The sequence below is a fragment of the Poecilia reticulata genome, chromosome 17 (genome assembly GCF_904066995.2).
Source record: "Poecilia reticulata chromosome 17, P_reticulata-male-v2, whole genome shotgun sequence".
Classification (NCBI taxonomy): Eukaryota; Metazoa; Chordata; class Actinopteri; order Cyprinodontiformes; family Poeciliidae; genus Poecilia; species Poecilia reticulata.
Window position 1 is genome coordinate 20984470 of NC_088846.1, and position 22031 is coordinate 21006500.

At 39.1% G+C, this 22031-nt stretch overlaps 2 protein-coding genes across 3 annotated transcripts; one reads left to right on the plus strand and one right to left on the minus strand.

Moving 5' to 3' along the window:
• Positions 1-3537: 3537 nt before the first annotated feature.
• Positions 3538-9957, plus strand: ackr4a (atypical chemokine receptor 4a). The gene is made up of 2 exons (XM_008434468.3): positions 3538-3649; positions 8622-9957. Exons 1-2 carry the CDS (start codon positions 3553-3555, stop codon positions 9740-9742), a joined length of 1218 nt encoding a protein of 405 aa, XP_008432690.2. The 5' UTR covers positions 3538-3552; the 3' UTR covers positions 9743-9957.
• Positions 9958-12796: 2839 nt separating this feature from the next.
• Positions 12797-21088, minus strand: e2f5 (E2F transcription factor 5). Of its 2 annotated transcripts, XM_008434466.3 has the most exons (9): positions 20845-21088; positions 20600-20735; positions 19073-19182; positions 18736-18897; positions 18148-18256; positions 17604-17928; positions 15696-15836; positions 14537-14575; positions 12797-13785 (listed from the first exon to the last, which is right to left on the minus strand). In XM_008434466.3, exons 1-9 carry the CDS (start codon positions 20859-20861, stop codon positions 13709-13711), a joined length of 1116 nt encoding a protein of 371 aa, XP_008432688.2. In that variant the 5' UTR covers positions 20862-21088; the 3' UTR covers positions 12797-13708. The 2 variants fall into 2 exon arrangements, with proteins under 2 accessions (XP_008432688.2, XP_081454491.1); XM_081598365.1 differs by lacking the exons at positions 20600-20735; positions 20845-21088 and adding an exon at positions 20247-20584.
• Positions 21089-22031: the final 943 nt, after the last annotated feature.

A 22031-nucleotide genomic window follows, 5' to 3' on the forward strand; every position in this document is an offset into this window, starting at 1 on the left:
ATGAGAAAAAAAACTAGCATGTAAACAACTTTTCAGCAAGATATGGGAGTTTAATTCAGTAATTCATTGGTATGGAAGAAGAAGTTCTAGTTTCATGGGCAGAATATTTCACTTTTAACATGGAAAAAATATCTTGTTATAATTGAAGTGGAACTAGTACTTTTGAATTAATATAAATGAATTATTGACTTGAAGCAAGCCCTTATATCTTGCTGAAAAGTTACTTCTAAACTAAATTTATCTTATTTTAAATGTCCTAAGATATTTACACTAGAAACTAGACCAAAAATACTGGGTAAGATTTTGTGTTTTTGCAGTGAATGCCCTAAAACGTCTCTAACAAACAGTAAACGTTTGAAGGGAGCTGAAACTCTGTGTTACCTCAGCAATAAATGCCATATATTATTTGTTACAGTTTTAAACATGGACGTGAGAACTAATCTTATCGTAACCAACTCACTCCTGTTTGTCTTTCCGGGGTTGAAATCTCGGTCTGCAGCTTCTCAACATGCAGGATGTGTGGTGAGAAATTTCAAATGTTTTTCCTGCTCAGAGCATCAATGAAGGATGAGAGTGGAGGGATGTGCAGTGACAGGTTGCTTCATGGCGGCAAGTTAAAGAAAACCAGCGACTTCCAGAGGCAGAAAAAAACCCAGAGAGCTCTAAATAAAACCAGAGGTTTTGGCTCTGTGAGCAGGTGCCAGGTTGTGTTGAAAAATGAAATCTTCATCTCCATAAAGCTTTTCAGCAGATGGAAGCATGAAGTGCTCCAAAACCTCCTGATAGCTGCTGCATTGACCTGCCCTTGATAAAACACAGTGGACCAACCAACACCAGCAGCTGACATGGCTCCCCAGACCATCACTGACTGTGGCTACTTGACACTGGACTTCTGGCATTTTGGCATTTCCTGCTCCCCAGTCTCCCTCCAGATTCTGGCACCTTGATTTCTGAATGACATGCAAAATTTGCTTTCATCCGAAAAAAGTACTTTGGACCACTGAGCAACAGTCCAGTGCTGCTTCTCTGTAGCCCAGGTCAGGCGCTTCTGCCGCAGTTTCTGGTTCAACAGTGGCTTGACGGCATCTGTAGTCCATTTCCTGCACACGCCTGTGCACGGTGGCTCTGGATGTTTCTACTCCAGACTCGGTTCACTGCTTCCACGAGGTCTGGAATCGGTCCTTCTCCACAATCTTCCTCAGGGTCCGGTCACCTCTTCTCGTTGTGCAGCGTTTTCTGCCACACTTTTTCCTTCCCACTGAGGTGCCTTGATACAGCACTCTGGGAACAGCCTATTCGTTCAGAAATGTCTTTCTGTGTCTCACCCTCTTGCTTGAGGGTGTCAATGATGGCCGTCTGGACAGCAGTCAGGTCAGCAGTCTGAAACGTGATTACGGTTTTGAGTAATGAACCAGACTGGGAGTTTTTAAAAGCCTCAGGAATCTTTTGCAGGTGTTAAGAGTTACTTTGTTGATTCAGATGATGAGGTTAGTTGCTCAGTCAGAGAACCTTTTCATGATTTGCTAATTTCATGAATATGCTAAGCTAACGTTGTCTTCTGAAGCTGCTGCAGGGGCAGCAACTTCAGAAGGGAGGCCCAGACTTCCCTCTCCCCAGCCACTTCTTCCTGCTCCTCCGGGGGAACCCCAAGGCGTTCCCAGGCCAGCCGAGAGACATAGTCCCTCCAGCGTGTCCTGGGTCTTCCCCGAGGCCTCCTCCTGGTGGGATGTGTCAGCATAAATTAGCATAAGCAGAAATTAGATTTGTTGTGTTGATGCATTTTGACGTGCTTCAATTTTCCGCCGCAACACGCAAACTTCCCCATTCACTCAGTGCGTTATAGTTCCACATCACTTAGGATTTGTTGCTGTGTGTTTGCGCAGAGAGAAGGAAAGAGGAGACCAGCTGCACAGGCAGGCTGCGAAATGAGATGCAGGTGATCGGTATCGGCAACAAGAAATCGTGATCACCGATTTCCAATCACCGAGTGTATTGTTTTGAATATTTTCCACTGGATTTGATTGATATCGACACCTTGTGGGTCAATTATTTACTTTTTTAACACCACATTATGTTTTGTGATCAACACTACACCGTTGTAAATGTTAATGTGACACTTTGTATTGTTGAATTTAACACCAGCTGACTTGGACACATATAGACACTTTTGGGTGTTAATTCAACACCGGCAGCTGTTTATTCAGTGAAAACAAAAAAGTTCAAACTGTGGTCACATAGACCTTCACTGTTACCAGACTGAATGACAGATGAACCTAGATGGAGCTAAGTGGGGGTCATAAAGTTTTTTAAAAAGAAAAAAAAAGTTTCCAACAGAAAAGATTGAAACTAAAAGAAAACCTTCAATCTGAAAAGTATTTTTTAATCTTTTTCGGTTTTATAAGATTTTTTCAGTTTCAACATTATTCTTCAGCTTCAAATCTTTTTCTTTTACGGTTTCAAACAAAAAGTTTTTTGACCAAACTTTTTTTCCCCAATTTATCCCCAAAGTCCTAATTTTGATTCAATTTTAACTTGTAGCAGAAAAGAGTTTCCGCTTTGAAACTCTTTTCACACTCTTTTGTTGTATTTTTGTTTCACTTAAATATCTCAGGCCATAGTATCAAAAGATAACCTGAGTAAATACAAAATCCAGTTTTCATATTTAAGCCTAGCCTTATGTAAAAAAAACAACAAAAAAAAAAACATTGCCACCTAAGCCTATTACCTTGTTGTTACCTGATCTAATTGCCCTCGTTGCCAGCTGACTAATCGTACATATAACTATCGTATTGATAACTGGCAAATGAGCCTTTCGCATCTGTGGAGAAATTTTGACCCAGTACTCTTTGTCGAACTGAGCCACTCTGGAGGTTTTTCCAGTAACATCCTGTCTAAGGTCACACAAAAAGCACCTCAGTGAGATTTAAGTCTGGACTTTGACTAGGCCCCTTTAAAACTATCCTTTCTTTAGCATCCTATTATGTTCTTGGTTGTGTGTTTTTTAATGTCTGTTCTGCTGCACATTCCATTCATTTTGTGAGCTTAACAAGCAGAGCAGCCCCAGGCCATCACACTACCACCACTGTGTTCAACAACCCGTGGATGAAATTCTTGTGTTAATTTCAAGCTGGATGTAACGTCATCTTAAAACACCTTCCAAATGTTTCTCCACAGCACTGTAGATCAGTCCTGCACAGTGGGAACAATGGCTGGGTAGTAACACTAAAACTGTGTTTCTGTTTGTTGAAAGTTTATCAGGGTAACATGTGACACACAGATGTGTGTGTTTTGGAGTTTGAACTTTCATGCACTGAATCTGCCTGCTTTCTGTTAATATTTGCTCCAATACGGTTTTGAACACCTGGCATTAACAAAGTGGCTGCGTAAGTGTACCTCTAGACGTAGGTACGTGCTAACAGAGGAGGTTTCATGTCTCATAAAAAACGTTTTTAATGAGGCGCTCAACTTTAGAGTGCTTGTAAATGTTGTGTCATGTTTGTGCGTTTGTGAGAAGCTCTGGCTGGAGCAGCTTTCTCCAATCTCCGCCCACTTATGCTGCACCATAAATCGAATCAAGGCGACCCAGTTCTGCAGAGCACAGAGAGCAGACGTGTGAAAAGCAGAAAACCTACAGCTAAATCCAAACACAGTGAGTATCTTACAAATGAATGTGTGTGGATTGAAACAGATAATCGTTCATCTTTTTAGTTGTTAATTCATTTCGGTTGTGAAGTCTGTGAGAAACGAGTGCTGGGAAGTTTAATTTTCCATTTCTGATATTAAATGAGTGTTTTATCTTTGCGTCATATGACTCTCTGTCGTTTAAAGTTAAATTATATCAGAGAAAATATATACGTTTATGAAAAAACTGCATTAATGCATGAAGATCATTAACTACAGCATGACTCTGAAACACTCTATTATAAAAATGGTTCAATGCTGAAAATGCATCAGTCCTTTTATTCTAGTGTCTGTCACAGTTTAATATTTATTTAGTAAATGAAGTCCTAAATGTAGCTGTCACTACGTAAACCTGTGGTTATCTTTGTTAATTTTATTAATTCAGCATTTTCCTTTTTTGAAAATAATCATTTCATTTCCACTGTACAGTTACTCTGTACTCTGTGTTATTCATCACATAAGATCTCAGTTAAAACCAATTAAGTTTGTGTTGTAATATGACAAAATATGCAAACATACAAATATAAATAATTATGCAAGGCACTACAAAAAACCCAAAGATCATTTTTGGGAACAAGTCGTCACTATGAGTTCTTCCTTATTTCCTTACAAGTCCTCAGAGATTCTTGTGGTGAAGCAGAACATCTGACTTTGCTGAAACACTGTCATGAAAATCACTTGGTACGTTGTCAGTGTCACATGGTCATGAGTTCAGTGATTCAGGGATTTTTCCTCTTTGTGTTTGTCTTATTGAGTATCATGTCTCATTTAGTGTCCATGTTAAGGAACCATTTAAATAGTTTTTTTTTTACAAGTATTTAAAAACAAGTTCTGGTGATTACATCCTCTACATCTCTACCAGAAGCAGCATGTTTTTTTCAAACCTGTCAGATTAGCCACTCATTTCAGCGCTGAAGTGTGTGTTTGTCAGAGCGCTGTCGTCTTTTTATGCCTTTCAAATGAACATTTGCTCTGCAGGAAAGTCTCCAGCATCATGCGCTCCAGTCGATGCTCCCTGCATTGATGAGCCTTAAACATTAATACTTCTGTTTTCGGTAGCTGTACCTTTCTTGTGTTTTTCATGGCAGCAGTCTTTGCTGCAGGAAGAAGGCTTGTTGTTTTCCAGATGCTCTGGCTCAGGAATCTCACTGTCACCATTTGGCTTCTATCAAATTTGTTTTGCCAGTTTGTGGCATTTCCAACACATAACTTCAAAAGCTGACTCATATCCTCCATGTCACCTTTGACAGATTTGCAGACTGTTTATTCTTGCTGGAAGCTTCATTATGTTGTAATCTGAAGTTCTGATGAATTGTTTTTGTTACATCTCATTTTGAGGGTCAGGTAAAGTATCAAAGCCATTCATCTTTTGATTTCTTGATAAACATGCCTCACTGGATTTGAAACATCTTTTCACCCATTGTTAGGTTGAATAAAGTCTTTATTTCTGCTGAACCCAAACCAGCTTGGATACTGATTTGCAACAGGATGTTGTGGTTATCATGCAGGTTAGGTCCTGCCTGGAGCTCCAAATAAAAACCTCATGCATTGCTACTCCTCACACCATGCCAGCTCCTGCTCAATGCTGTCAATGTGTAAACCACCAACTGCAGCCATTCAACTTTTCAGCACCTTAAAAAGACACAACAGTTTTATTTGTTTATGCTGTTGCTTAATGCTTCTGGTGTTTTCTGGCCCCTCAGATCCCCCCTTCCTTTTAATCATCAACAGCTGCGGTTTCTCAGCAGCAGCTCCATCGCTAATGTTTCGTGATTTCCTTTCCAAATTCACGTTAAAATCTACTCTACCAGTCATATTTATACGCACCCACTCCTAACAAAGACAGAAGAAACGCATTAAAACAAGTTAATGTTCAAAAGCAGTATCACAATCTCACACTGGACACAATGTTAATTAATATGCATTTCAAAAAGTGGGGAGAAAATAGTTATTTTCAACAAATGATTGCAAACGAAGCGCTTTGCTTTGGCATTTAAAAGTTGATCAGGATTTCCAATCAAAACCATTGGACTTGTTTCTCTTCCGAGGCTCTAGGATCCTTACAACGGCATCATGAGGTGGCTGAAATGCCAGGATATTTTAAATGCAAGATTTCCACTTCGCCTCCAAAGAAACCTATTAACCTGTATAGAATATGAAATCCTGTCTTATTGGCAACAGGAGATGGTACAGAGTATCAACAGCGGCTCTCAAGCTGTTTGAATGAAGAAATCTTCAAGTTTTTCTCCAAGTTAAACACGACCGAGGCAGAGCAGCAGGAGCTTTCCTATGAACGCTTCCTCAGAAAATCGTTTCTATTAAAAAATATTCCATATTAGAAAATATGCAAATTATGTAAATATCATCTTTCTGCAAAATAACAACACAGGTTTCAGTAACTTCTAACTTTCCCGGTTAAGTAAGTTTTCTGCTGATAGAAAATTTTCCCAAATAAAAAGAGTGATAAAATTTGATTATATGCACCACGTTTAATTAAATCGAGAGGGGAGCTAGGAAATCTTAGGTATTTTGTTTTTCGTCTCTATCTGTGGAAACTTTATCTTCTTTTCTGGACTTAGTTTTTAACTTTCAGCAGAGAAGCAGATGAGCTTATCAAAGTAAAAAAAAAAGGGAAAAAAAGGGTGGAAATATTCAGGTCTGGACAGGATAAACAGACGTTGACACAATCCTGCCAACAGGATTTGCAGATCTCAGTTTCTCTTCTTTGACAGATTTTAACTGAACCAGAGGAAGTTCATTGTGTGCATATGCATTACTGCTGCAGGGCGTGCTCCATATTCAAACTCAGACAAAAGAGCTGCTGTTACCTGTAACGTCTGAAGTAATGCCACTAAATTATCTCTAATGTTTGACAGTTGCTAAATGTTTAAATAGTCCACCTGTCCATGCATTCCGAGATGAAAGATGTTTCCTCTCATCATTTCTCCTGTTTTTTTCATAAATATTTCTGAAACCCCAGTTGCAACACAGCTCTTATCAAGGTTCATAAATCCTTTTGGTATTTATTTTTCTTAAACCCAGCTGGTATCTCCTTCTTTGGACAGTTGCTTGGTTTTTACAGTTGTGCTTGAACAAGGTGCGCTTACTCAACCCAGTGTCGTTGCAGCACCAGAAGCGCTGCACAAGCACTGCATGCTCTAACTATAGGTGGCGCTGTTTTTTTTTTGTGTCCCTCAGAAAAACAAGACAAAATAAAAATGCTTGGTTATTTTGAACAAGGACAAGCATTTAAAAAGTGTTTTTTATATGCTGCTTTATTGTATGTGAGAGAAAGGTCAGCGCAGAGTGAAGCATTTAGATTTGTTTTTTTCAAGCTGATGGTGTCACGATAAGAATAACTGAGTCAGTATGTTGTTCCTATTCCTATTCCAGAGGATTAAAAGGAAAAATCTATTTAAATGTATATAACTATTTAAATAGCAGATAAAAAGTTTTTGTTTTAGAAAAAAATAATTAAAATCACATCTTCGTTTTGAGTGTTTCCTTCCTGATGAGAACATTGAAAAACCAACATTTGCACAGACCCATTTGTGATCTTTATTTAAATTCCAGAATGTAGACACCATTTTCCTCAACATTTAAATAAAAAGATTACAGGTAAAATGTTTGAAGGTTGAGACAATGTGAAAAGAAAGTCGTTGATCCAATCATGCTGCATCTGGTTTTAATGGGTCATGGAGAGGATGAGAACCTTGAATAAAACTGTAAATAAGCTGCTTTTTACAATTTCTGCCAAGACAATTTTGTCTTTCAGTTTTTTTCCTGGGTAAGTTGTAAATACGTTCAAAGCACTTTGGCTCAATTGGCATATTTTAAACTGAAACAGGCCATCCTCCCCCCCCCCAGGTCACATCACAACGTGTAAATTATCTTGTCCAAATCCTGATGGGAATTCCAGTTCCAAATCCAAACTGGCCTGAATCAACACCAGCAGAATTTTATAAAATTAAGTCACATCCAGAACATGTGGCAAAGCTTTAACACAATCAACCCTGATGAACTAGCAGTCTGCGTCATCGCCTTTTCCCCACGGGACATTTTTTGTTGTTTTTCTTCTTCATCACAGAAAAATTGCCATATTTTAATTGTTTCATCACTGAGGTTATCAAAAATCCTTTGAAAAAGTTTCTTAAAAGATATTTGATCTTTAAACACAGGTAAAAGCTCAGCCCAACTTTTATCAGTGAGAATAATTAGTCATCTAAATCTTCCTGTATCCAAAGTAAAGCATCTTTCTCCAAGAACATATTTTTTAAACTGGAACATGTTGTTTGTAATGGTCTGTTTACATGAAATTAAGGGGGTTGATGAATTTTTCTTTTAATTTAAACATTACAGAAGTTTTCATAGCGTTCAATACTGAATGTTTATCATGTTAAACTTCTAAATGTGGAACAACTTTTAATCAGTAGAACGAAAACAATTAAAGATAAAACTTTTATATGAAAAAATACCTATAACTAAATACCATAAATACCTCGTATATAAATACAGAATTATATATATATTATCTGCTAAACCTTCTAGTAAATCTAAAAGTTGCAACAAAATGATCTTTGGAGTATAAAAACTGCAATAAAGTCCCTTAAAAAGCATATAAATTAGTTTTCCTTTTCTCTGAAACAACTATCCATTGCACATGCACAACAAGACTTGTTAAAATAATGGAAATCATTCTTCAGATTCAGTCATTTTAACTGGTGAATAATGGAATAGATTTGACATTTGGGAACCAGTACAACTTATAGAGTTATGGATGTATGATTTGATGCAGGAGCTAAACTGCTAATGCCACAGATTGCTGTTTTTTTTCATTGACCAACATCATTTTAATCATATTATAGAAATCATGTTGTAACAAACTGTGATTGCTTAACTATTAATAATTCAAAATGTTCTTCCTCTCACCTTTTTCACAGCAACCATGGACGTCTCACATGAGGTTGACTACTACTACCACGAAAACGCCAGCTACAACTACAGCTACGAGGATTACCCCGCCCTGTGCGAGAAGGGCGATGTCCGGTCCTTCGCAGCCTTCTTCCTCCCCATCATGTACAGTGTGTGTCTGGTTGCGGGACTGACGGGAAACATTCTGGTCCTGGCCATCTACGCCTACCACAAACGGCTGAAGACCATGACGGACTCTTTCCTGAGCCACTTGGCCGTGGCCGACTTGCTGCTCCTCTTCACGCTGCCTTTCTGGGCTGCTGACGCCGCCAGGGGCTGGGAGTTGGGGAACGCCGTCTGTAGGATCGTGTCGGCCTGCTACACGTTGAACTTCACCTGCTGCATGCTGCTGTTGGCCTGCATCAGCCTGGACCGCTACCTGGCGGTTCTCAGAGTGCAGGGCGGAGCGGACAGAGGCAGACTGCAGCAGCTTTTCAACAGGAGGCATTGCTGGAAGTGGTGCTCAGCCGTCTGGGGAACGGCCTTCCTGCTCGGTCTGCCTGATTTAATCTTCTCAGAAGTGGTGTGGACATCCAATAGGAACGTCTGCGTAGCCATCTACCCTTCGTCTATGGCTCGGAGTGGTAAGGCTGTGCTGGAGGTGGCCGAGGTGCTGCTGGGATTCCTTCTTCCCCTCCTGGTCATGGTGATCTGCTACTGGTCTGTCTGCCGAGCGCTGAGAAACCTTCCCATCGAGAGCCGAGGCAAGAAGTGGAGAGCCCTGCGTGTCCTCCTAATAGTAGTGGGGGTGTTTGTTGTCACTCAGCTGCCATACAACGTGTTAAAACTGCACCGCGCCGTAGATTCAGTGTACATTTTTGTAACCCATTGCCAGACAAGCAAGGTACTGGATCAGGCGACCCAGGTGGCGGAAAGCCTGGCTCTCATTCACTGCTGCATCAACCCGATCCTCTACGCCTTCATGGGTTCCTCCTTCAGGCAACATATGATGAAAGTCGCTAAGAAGTTTGAACAAAAGAGAAGGAAGAGGAGCCGGAGGACACGAGAGACTCCAGCGGATGGTGAAGAGATGGACATGTCGTTTAACTCTCATAGCGCAACCCAGGAGACAAACTCCTTCTCAGTTTGAGTGAATCCAGTGGATCTCCGGCTGTGGTTCAAGGGCCTTTCATGGTCGTTAGGTGTCAGCCTGTAGGCTAATTATGTGTCACGCAGAACTACTAAACCACAGCCAAGAAGGAGTTCTTCTTTTTGCACAACTGGACTTTTGCTTCAAAAAGAAACTTCTTAAGAGAAGTCAAAGGAGAACATTTGAGAATTCAAATACTCAACTGAAGTGGAAAACAGTGAGCAAAGAACAAGTAGTGGTTGTTTTGAAACAGTCAAAACAACAGAGGGATATGATGGCGCTTTGGTCTTTTTGTACATGAATGTCAAACTTTTTGAGTTTCCAGTTAGAGAAGCAACAATAAAACACTTCCTAACACACACAAATAAAAACACTCTCAAATGGGTTGGGACTTTATTCTCAACTCTCAAAGCTGAGCCAAGAATAAATTATGCTGTTCAAATCAAACAGCATAATTTTTGTGCTCGGTTGACAAGCTAACCACTAATAGCACTAGAAGTGCAAACTCTGTGTATAACTTCACAATTTATGTATTCAATAACTACATGAACTTGTTTACTGACAGCAGTACTTCCATAATCTCTGTGTGGAAAAAATATGAATTGCAAGCTGCCAGAAGTGCAAATAAACAGTTTGATATTGCGTGTGTGAGCTTATTTTCAACACACTATACTGGATTTTTGAACTGAGTGTGGTGAGAAACCCACTTTCTCACTGGGAGCTTTTACTTAAAAGAAACTGCTTGTTTATTTTTGTATCTTAGTTTGGAAATGTTTTTCCCCTCTCTGTTTTTTGTAAAATAAATAAATAAGTAAAAAAAAAAAAAAATCTCGACATCTTGTTTTGTTATTGTTTTGGCACCAGTATTTACTGAGGTCATCTTTATAAAACACTGAGTCAATCCATTATGGTGGGAGAGTTTAGACCATCTTAAGGTTGTTTTATGTCCTTCTCATTGAAACAGAAAGTGTTTTATTACTAAAACTAAAAAAACTAAATCAAAGCAAATAGTTAAAATTGGGTCCTTGTTAAAATGTCTTTTTACTGTTTTCTATTTCTGGTAGATGTTGTATCAATTTAGACATCTATGAGAAAGACTTGTTTTCCATTATGCTATGTTATTTATCAGAACACAGTAACCCCAATTGCATGCTAACCTGCTAAGCATGAAGGGATAGTTATAATCAAATCATAACACATTTTTATTTGAGTCTAAAGTAATGGACGAGCCATAACTCTTAATCTGCATTGCCTTTGTTTTCCCGTCTTTGCTTCATGAACTGATGCACTTACATGGTATTAGTCAGAGATATTTCTCCACTGGAAACATTTGCCTCCCACTCAACCCACACAGCTTAAAGTATGCACAAGGTAAAATTCTTCCGCTTTAGATTCTCTAATAAATACAGGCTGTTTTTTTTTTTAGAAAAGGGTTATATTCTGGTAATTAACTGCTCATTTTAATTATAATCAGCATGAATAAATACACCAGGTCTCCTTGATGGTGCACACATGTTCCTGCTAACCAGACACACATGCATGCACCTTTCAATCCGAGTACAGCTCATGCATCTTTCTGGGTTGCTGTGGTTGAAATATTTTCTTTGTGGTTGTTTCAGTTTTCAATTTGATATTTGATGCTGCAGCAAACAAAAGAAATCCCTCACAGAGGTTTGACATCCTGAGGGATTCCTAATGTCTTACGGGAAAAACTCATCTGTCATTTCCTGGACTGTTTGAACATCTGAAGAAGGGATTTCTGCACACGCCCTGAAATTCCTTCTCAGCTAACAGCAACAACAACACAACTGAAACCACTTCCAGGAACGTTGCAGGAGTTGATAACGAATGTTTTCGAGCAGAGTTTTGGGAGTAGAAGTGCGCCGTGCAGTTAAACAGTAGAGGAACGAGGTTTAAATATTTACTGCGCAGCTTATCGTCCAGCTGTCTGCTGCAATCTGTTGTTTTACATTTGAGTTTGTTTGATCATAAAATCTCTTAAGACATCCATTATACAAATACAGGCCATTAACCCCTAAATGATTAGATTAGCAGGAAAGGTTGTTTTTTTTCCATGCTGGATTCCAGCTGATTTGGGTCAAATGATGGGCTACGCTTCAGAAGGTTGCTTGTGGAAACCATCTGCCTAGAGCAAAACAGACCAAATTTTGAGTTTGAAATGTAAAAATGTATAGAACACAGGTATACATCAAAGCAGTTGTTTCAGAACATTTTCCATGTCAAAAACAAGTCTGACAAAAGAAGCATGTTCCTATTAAATGGCTGGCATTTTCTCTGCTTAGAACATTGCAGTGCTTAGTTAGACACTGTGTATTTTTAGGCACAGTTTATTTTAGTTTTCCCGTTTATTCAATATGAATGTGATGCTCAGAAAAAAATAACAGAACCATCACTGTTCTGACTGAATCAAAGAGTTATTACCTTTATAAAGACTTAATACCTACTACCCTGTGTGCATATTGTTTACTTCATTATCGAGCGTTTAGATGGTTTTCCTCCTCACTCCAAGATGATTTTTTAAAAATTAGGAAGCTGTGAAAAGCTTGGTCATCACGTTTATGCAGTGAACATGTTCATAAAATATGGATTTTCTAAATTATATATACAAGCTGAAAATTAAACGATTTTAACTAAGATTTTCTCAAAATGAAAATGATCTCAAGTTATCTAACAAAGCGAATAGTTTGTTAGACTATACAGTGGTCATTATTATTTAAAAAAGTAAATTTCTGATTATTTCATGAGCACATAACAAAATTGTAGTGGTAATAGCAAAGTAAAGTGCATATAAACATAAGAAGCTATGGAGTCACAGCAAACATGAGCAAGTTTAAAGTCTTTGTTTTTGCATCTTATGTGCCTCTTAACTCAGTTTATAAAACATATTTTTGCTTTGATTTCTCAAAAACCAAAACCAAAAGTCATTAATAAAGTCAAAACTGGAACAATGGGAATGTTTCACATTAGACTGTTTTCACAATCCCACCACCAAACTTCAGTCAGGAAAAGGTGTTTTAAAAAAAAAAGACTATGTGCAATGAAACATGACTTCTTTTAATTAGAAAACATAAATACACAGAATTGTCATTCAGGGCTCTGAATAGTCATCAGTTTAGAAAAATGGCAAACTCAGTTATTTAAATGAAGACATTTAACCTAGTTTCAGTTACAAAACACTAGAACAAATAGCCTTCCGTTACTTAAATTAAGTATAAAATGTAGTTAAATATACAGCTGTGAAAAAGGGAGGCCTAACCTGGCAGTGTCATTAATATAGAAAAGAAAACTTTCTGGCTTTTTCCCCTCAATAATAAGGTAACAAAATTATGCCAAAACATTTATTCCTTAAATATCAGATGTTTCTGAATCAGAACTGTAACAAGTGATGCTTTTCTTAAAAAAAAAAAAAAAAAGCTTACATTCCCAACCTTGGTTGAAATTAAAAAAAATAAAACCAAATGCAAAAATAATAAGTTGTAGTAAGAAAAATTGGCAAAAACACGATCAAAGTCCAACAAAATAAGCGTGTTACAGCCTGTGAATGTGGAAAAATATAATGAGGCTGTAGGATTAATCTTACTTTACTTCTAAGACACGTCATCTGTCTGGAATTTTTTTTATTTACCCAGAAAACCATTAAAGTCTTAGTAAAGACATAACATGTGGCTTCCTTAAAAATATGTATACATCTGATGAAGAACGCATTCAGGTGCCAGGCGTCGTTGACAAAAGCCAGTGTATCGTATCTGGTGCACAGCTGTGTCTGGTGCACAGCTGTGCAGTCTAAAGATGTGACTGTTTTTTTTTTTTTTTTGCTTTTTTTTGTTTTTTGTTTTTTTTTAAGGCAACAATATGAAGTACTGGCTGTGCAATAACAACATAACAGGAAATATTTCTTGGAGGCGTGTGAAATGAGGGCAGCAGAGTTGTGGCAGGCGGCAGAGATCAGTAATTGAGGATCTGCACATCAAACAGGTCACACACTCCTGCACCGTCATCCAGATTGAAGCTGTAGTCTATACCTGTTCATAGGAGTAACAGAATCTGTGAGATAATCTGGGAAATGTAATGCATCACACACTTTCAGACATCAGAAAAAGCCCCAGGAAAGAAAATCTGGTGCCAGTTTTTCACACCTGCGCTGCAGACCTCCAACGTTTACATTTATCCATCTATCAGAAGAGTGACATGACTCAGCATGCCGTAATTGTTAGTACTCATTTTAGATTTCTAAATGACATTTTTTTTGGGGGGGGTGGGTAAAAATGACCAGAAGAGTATCCAGTAAAAGTCATGTTTAAATGCTGCTGAGAATGTGGGAATAAGTTGCTGCTTTTCACTACGCTGGATTTGCTGAGATACATGTGGTACTGATAACATAATCATGATCATCTATCTTATTCGACAGATTCTCTAAGCACATGCAGTCCGCTAAAGTTCAGACTGTCAGATTTTATCTGTGGCACAAAGTTATTTTCCTTTGAAGCGAAGGAACGTACAGCTTGAATCGATTCCAGAATTTAAGCATAGTTAATATGGTCTTAAGTTCTGAAATCATTTAAAGCTATAAGTCCATTGTGTCATATAACATAGAGCAAAAACCGAAAGACTGGTAGTACGTGCACCACTAAAAACGAAACAAAAGTATGTGTGTGCAGAACAAATGTATACAGTCCTCGTAAAAGGGTGACTGAAAACAGATAATTATGAGATGTTATCCAGATCTAACTAAACAAATTCAGAGGTTTGTGATGCAGGTGTTATAATCCTCACCATTAGAAGACATTAGTTCATCAATAAGGTCAACAGCTCCTATGAGAGAATAAAAAAAAGAGAGTTTAAAATAAAGATTTTACTGATTTGGTGTAAATCAATCCACCCCCACCTTAAACAGTCAAACAGGTTTAATAACTTCCGTAGAAGTCACCATAAACGTCTTTGTAACTCGAATCGTGTTTCCGAGTTCCAGGTGTGACTGCTACCGTTTGCTTTTTCCGTTGGAACAACGCTTCATTGTACCCTGAGATACAGCGATTTAGACATAACTTTAAAATAATAAATGTACACCAACTTAGCAAGTTCAAGGTTCCTCAAACACTTAATGTTTAACAGGATCTGATGTTATTGAGCGGCATAACTTTATCAGTTGGGTTGCTGCTTGGTTCAAATATAGCTCAACTGGCTCCAACCACAGACCACATTGGTCTCCATTCATCCTCTTTTCTAATATTTGGTTGCTAAGGTAACGGGTCAACAAATTCTGCTTCTGCCCAGAAGAAGCACCTCAGCTGACTCTTCAATGCAAAGCAGATTCATCGGTCACCAACTCCTTCTCTTCAGAAAGAGTCTGAGCCTAAAGGAAGCAATCCAGCTTCGTCCACTGAGACCCGTGACCTCTGACTACGGCCTTGTTTACACAACAACAATTTCTGGTGAAAATTAAAGAGTTGTTGTGTTTGTACAGTAAATGTCTATGAAAACAGCTAATATTTTCTCAAACAACGGCACAATTTGAGAACAGTTCTAAAACGTACCGTCGTCTGTTGTCTTGTTGTAAACAGAATATGACTTTCATCCTAACTTTGAATTGCTCTGGTGTGTCTTTTCATCATCTGTGAAAAGATTCCCACACCAGACACCCTGCTGTGCTGAGGCATCACCTTGAGATCAATTTAGGGTTTCATTTCTGGTGATTTTAGTGGGGGGGGGGGCAAAAAACCTTTTCCCCCTTTTTCTAACAAATCTAGATGAATCAGATTTGGCTCAAAACATTGTTAGGTTTAAGGCCAGAGGTTTTCCAACCCAAGGGTTTATGTCAGAATGTGGTCTTATCTTATGATCAACTGCAAACTCTTTACGTAAGCCAGTGAAGCAAACATTAAACCACCCATGATCGTTATCTCTGCATGTGGCGTCCAGCAATGCGCCTCACCCTCTCGGTCGTCCCTCATGCTGTCAGCGCCTGCGCTGAGCCGCAGCAGGCTGCTAACGTCCAGAACGGACTGGAACTCTGGATCCTCCAGGTCTATTTGATGCTGCTCCAACACGACTGCTGCCGACCCGCTGTGGCACTCTGCAGAAACATGACAGCAAGCAGGAATGCTGTTAGAAAATTGACTTTCATATGCGTTTAAAACCTTTTCCAGCTCTCATATTCGTCCTAAAGCTAATTTTAAACCAGCTGGTAGTTAAAGTATTTAAGTTGGTACAAACAGCAAGATGGTAATAAAGCAATTTTAACAAACTGACACCTCAGGACTTTTTACCGCAATCTATAGTTAGTCACAGTTTCCGGCACCTTGTTGTGTAACAGCAAGGAAACAAAACTTGAAATCTTCTGTTTTTGCCAATTCCTCATTTATTCCAGTAATAAAGGTCTGCATCGGTTTCGCTTTGACAAAGGCATCAGCTGAACTCGCATGGTTACAGAAACACAGGCTCTGATGAGCAATCCAACTGTTACTGGAGAAATCGCTTTCACAGTGGAAAATAATGGTTTCTCATGACTTGTGGGAAAAATCTGGCTGCTGCAGAACAGTAAAAACAGCATTTATTAAATGCGTTAATAAATGTATGCAACTTTCTCTCCAAACAAACAAAGCTGACAAAAACAACAGCACTCCACAGGAGAGCATTAACAACTAAAAGTTCATTTAAAAAGGCAAGATGTTCGACTTTCTGGGTTGCTTTAGGCAACCTTATTGTAAACATTTACATTTTTTGTTCACAACAATATAAATGGGTTCTGTATTAATTTATGTAACAATCTGATTTAAAGCAGATGGTAGCTGTACGTAGGCAAACATTTATAAATAAAAATCCCCATTTTAAGGTGTGAACCTCTGGCTTCAGATCACATAACCTGATCAAACTACATATCATGACTCTCGGAACACTTTCATTTTAGTTGCAAGACATTGTCACATATCACTTTCCTGTCCTGGCATGTAAAAAAAATGCTCTGACATCTGATATCCTGGGACAAGGTTTGTGATTTGCACCATAGGAGTCAGTCCAGTCAGGTAACAAGGCCGTGTGTGCTTTCAGAATACACACCAGGGAATGCAGAACCAAACAGGTGTGTGTGCAACTCAGCAGCACATCCCCGAATCCTCCATGTTATCACTTTACAACCACAAACGTATGTTTTACTGAGATTTTAAGGTGTAGACCGACACAAAAATCAATTCATGTTTATTTCTATTTTGTTTTATAACAAAAAAAAATTATAAGTGTTGTGTGCAACACTTCTAAAAGAGCTTAGGCTGTTACTTCTGAAGGACTCTAATGTGGCAACTCAAACATGAATTTGCTTGGACACCAACCGGCTCTTGTGCTGTAGCTGTGGAGCTCTCTGACAGTATTTCCCTACAGCTTCCCCTAATGATCAACTTGCAACAACTCAGCTAAAGAAACATACATCTCCTCAGCATATATGCTGACGCCGCCATATTTCACCATAGGGGTGGCATGTTCAGTGTGTTGTAAGATTTGATTTTTTTGTGGCTTTTTCTGCCCAGTTATGATTTTTCAAGAAGTGACCAGCAGATCCCCCATCAGCAGACTGTCTCGCCTCAGCTATGAATCTCTGCAGCTCCTCCACAGTCACCATGGGGTTCTGATTAACAGTCTCCTTTCCCAGCCTGTTAGTTTAGGTTGGCTGGTCAGGTTTGGACTTGTGCTATACGATCTCCAAATCTTGGATATTTTCAAACCATCTTATCAGTACCTTTATCCCCGTTGAATCCACTTCAAACACTCAGACCTTTTTAAATAATTTCCAAAGCTTACAGGAAACACGGAGAGCGTTAAAATTTGAAATGCATATTTAGTCGCTCACCCATCTGCACGTCACCAGGGGTGGAAGATGGAGTGAGCTCTTCCTCAAGGTCTGGCAGCACCATCTGCTGGTCTGAGGAGACGGAGTCCTGGCTGCAGCAGGAGGAGGTGGGGTTGGGGGTAGTGGCAGCACAGTTTAGGAGGGGGAACTTCTGCAGGCTGGCGGGCGTGCTGGGCGGGGTTGGCATCAGACAAACGTCGTCAGTGGGTGGAACAGGAAAGACCACAGGGACTCTGGAGCCGGACTCTCTGTTGATGAGCATCACTTGGATGGGAGCAGAGTGGCTCCGCAGGTTCACTTGGTATTTCTTCTGACCACTTTTACTCTGTAAAAATGACCAATAGAAGCTTACTGTATCAAAGAAACTTTATCAACAGGTTTATATATATATAGTTTTCAGGAAACACCAAACAGCCTGCTGTGAAAGGTCTGCTTTAACACAACACAAAGCTGGGAAGAACATTTTAAATGTTGAAGTTTCTAGTAAATGCTTCCATAAGGGAAGAAAATGTTAATTTCTATTCAAGCTGGTAAATCACTCTACCCTTTCAGGAAGTGGCACCTCCAGCTGGGTTCCAGAGGGAGCCACAACAGCCAGAAGAGTGTCTCCACTAAAAGAATTGCAGATGTCCTCGTGCGTCACAAATTTATAGGTGGAGAGATGTTAAAGAAACAGGATTAGCTTCAAGAGAAAAAAGGAGACAATCAAAAGGGAAAAACAAAGGCTGTAGGCATTGTGAGGGTTAGCCTGGCTGCTTTTTCACCGAAAGACAATAGTGATTATATTTTTAATCCTCTTTTCATAGCCTCTTTCTGTTCAACGGGAAAAACAATGCCGAAAGGATCCGACGGGAGTTTCTTTCATACGAGAAGAATTAAATGAGCCTTGGAACAATTCAGAGTTAAAATGTCAAAACCACGTGAACTTTTCTTGGAAAGAAATCAAATGCAAAGTCTCTGTGACAAATGTAAACACTTGAGGTGGGGGAGGGGGGGGAATCACAAATTTCTTTTAGCAGTGCTAGAAAGCAGGAATGAAATGTTGGAAAGTTAACAGGAAAAAAACAAGGATTAACAATGAACAATTTTAAACAAAAACATTAAAAAAAAGAAACAAAGAGCTGAAGGATATGCACGGACGTCTGGATCATGGGTGAGGTGTTTGATGTCCTCTTCCACCCAGGCCTTCTGGTCATCCAGCTCCTTCTCTTGAACCTCGAGCTCAGCGATGTGGGCTTTTAAAACTCTGATCTGCTCCAACATCTCCTGACTTGGGCTCCCGTTGTTCTGCCCCCTGATCACGGGAAGGGGAAAAAAAAAAAAGAAACGTTTTAGAGAATATAAAATCACTGCTTGTCAATTCCAACTTAAATATTCAAAGATCAAAGATTCGCCAGCCACTAATACTCAGGCATGTAGTTGCCGTTTCGGGTTTGCTCATTTTAAAAAATAAGCTAATATTTGCAAACCTCCACTGGATTATGTTCTTGTTTTTCTTCTCGATTAGCCCCACACCTTCCAGGACGTTCGTGATGTCATAAATCCTCCTCTTCTGCTTCACTGCCAAACTGTCTGCAGCCTGTTGATTCAGGGCAGACAGAGACATAAGTCGCCCGCTGTTTAAGAGGCGTTATCTTAAAGCAACACGCGCACAACACCGAAATATTGCCCAAATCCTCCCAAGAAAAAAAGACAAACAGCTTTTGCTTAAAAAAAAAAAAACACTGACCTTTTTTTAAATAAAGTAACAAAGGAGGAGGGAGGAGAAGGAGTCTATGAAACATCCAATGTAACCATTAACCAGGTTTGGCGCGCAAGAAAAGAGGGAAATAGATTCATGGATAGAATTGAAAGTTTAATGGATGATTTGCAAAGCTTGTGGTAGTACATGTTAACATTTTAAGCAGGATTCCTGAAATGAAGATGCAATGCAAAGAGCCTGAAGTCATTTGTGGGGCTTTCTCATTAAAAACATTTTCATACCAACTTCACTGCAAAATTGTTGCTTTGTGCTACTGAAAGCAGAACAGTAAAGTAAAGCATGTTATACTGAAGAATTCACCTGCAAATAAAACATCGTTTGACCATAGCAGTGTCTCAATAAATTTTATTAAAAATGTGTAAGCCTATATTTATCAATAAGGCACCTAATATTAAAGGTTTTTTAATGTGCAAAACTGTACGATTTCAAAATGTGTTCTTTTGGCAAAGTGTATTTTGCCAAATGTTCTATATATGTTTTACTTTATCATTCTAAGCACAAGAACTTAAACACAACTTTATATTTTGTTGTGTATAATGACACCATTTTCACAAATTACATCAGCTTGTCAGGATTCACAATTTAAGTCACCTTTTCACCAAATACTACTTTTACTCATACTTTGGTAATTTTTTAGTTATACTCTTTAACTCTACATGTAAAAATGAAAGAAGGGCCACTTTTACCTGAGTACAAATTTTGGCTCCAGTAATCAGTCTACACGTTTCGCTAAAGCGAAAAATAATTTCAGCTTACCATTTAAATTCACCTGTAGAAACACTTCAATCATTTTTGCCTTTTTTCTGTTACAGAAATAGGTAAACAACGAAGATCTGTGGCAAGGATTTTACATTTGGCGACTTCTGCAACAACAAACTTACGTTTTGAAAGCTTCCGATTCTCTTGAAAATACATGCATGCATAGGAATTCACATTCCGGTGCTAAAGATACTGAACCTGTAAACAATAAGTCTGATTAACGTTTTCATCATACTGCAAGTTGTTTTGTTTACAGTTTGTCCTTTCATTTGTTTTTAACGGATTTACAATGGGGTAAGCCTAATGGCGGACTCCTAGTGCACCTGTTCCACACATAAATACACCTGACGACTTGTGACGGACAGCCCTTTGTTAAAACTAGCAGCAGAAACTACGGGGCAGCACAGCACCGATCAATCTTTCCCCCCCAATACAGTCAAATAATGTGAAAGAGTCGTCTCTCGGTGTCACTGACCACTTTTAAATCAAGAACGCCATCCTTAGCTTCTTGCAGAAGACTGACAAACTTCATCGTGAGGAGCCCCAAACTTTTTTCATGGCGACTCGAGGTCGAGCGTACAGTCACCGTCCTTTCCAACTCCATCTTCTCTCTAGAAAGAGAAGCACCCACTTTTTTTCTTTTTTTTTTAAAGTCAGCTGCTTGCGTTTAACTGCAAATAGCGACCATTACTCTCAACTAACAGATTACACGTCTGTTACCTTAACAGGACCAGCATTTACACTGCCTCTGTGGTCTTTTTAAATGAACGGACGTTACGTTGGGTTACGGTTGCCACGGCAACCCTTGTCCACCTCGTGAACCTCCTCCCCTTAGACTCCGCCCCAAACAATACGGAGCGACATTGCAAACAAATCAAATAATTTGACAGTTTTAGTATTGTAGAAAAATACATTATATGATTCATAAACGTTGACATACTAAAAGTGTTACTATAAATGTAACAAGACAGAAACACTCATGTTCATAAATTTATGTAAAAATGTACATTTTTAACTAGTCACAACATAGCTTTGCTAAGCAATTATGTATCCTACGTTTCGACATTGAACACATATATGTTGTTTTGCTGTTAGCTTTTATAATACTTTAAATTATAAATGAGTAAAAGAAACATAAGGAATTTATTGTTTGTTAGAAAATTGTTTCAATATCCCTTTATGATTTATTTGTAACCAGGCTTTTAACATTTTTGAATTTAAATCTCTGCTGCATTATAAGTTAGATTATACTAGAATGCATGAATTGGGACCTTTATCTGACTATATAATAAAACTATACTAGAATTAACTGGATTAATGTGAAGAGAACTTTACTGATTTACCGACTCCCCCGGGAGGAGGCCTCGGGTAAAACCCAAGACACGCTGGAGAGACTATGTCTCCCGGATGGCCTGGGAACGCCTTGGGATTCCCCCGGAGGAGCTGGAAGAAGTGACTGGGGAGAGGGAAGCCTGGGCCTCCCTTCTGAAGCTGCTGCCCCCGCGACCCGACCCCGGATAAGCGGAAGAAAATGGATGGATGGATGGATGGATGGATGGATGGATGGATGGATGGATGGATGGATGGATGGATGGATGGATGGATGGATGGATGGATGGATGGATGGATGGATGGATGGATGGATGGATGGATGAACTTAACTGATTTAGTTTTGGACTTTGACTAGGACACGGTAAGCCATTTAGGGTCACCATCCTGAGGTAAAGTGAACGTCCGTCCAAGTTTGGTTGTCCCTGCAGAAAGAAAGCCTATCTACAGCATGATGCTGCCACTGCCATGTTTTATAGTGAGGACAGTGTGTTCAGGGTTTTAAATTCTCTGTACATTTTGACCAAGGCACATTTTTCACAGGTGTATAATAGCTAATCTTGATGGACAACATTATT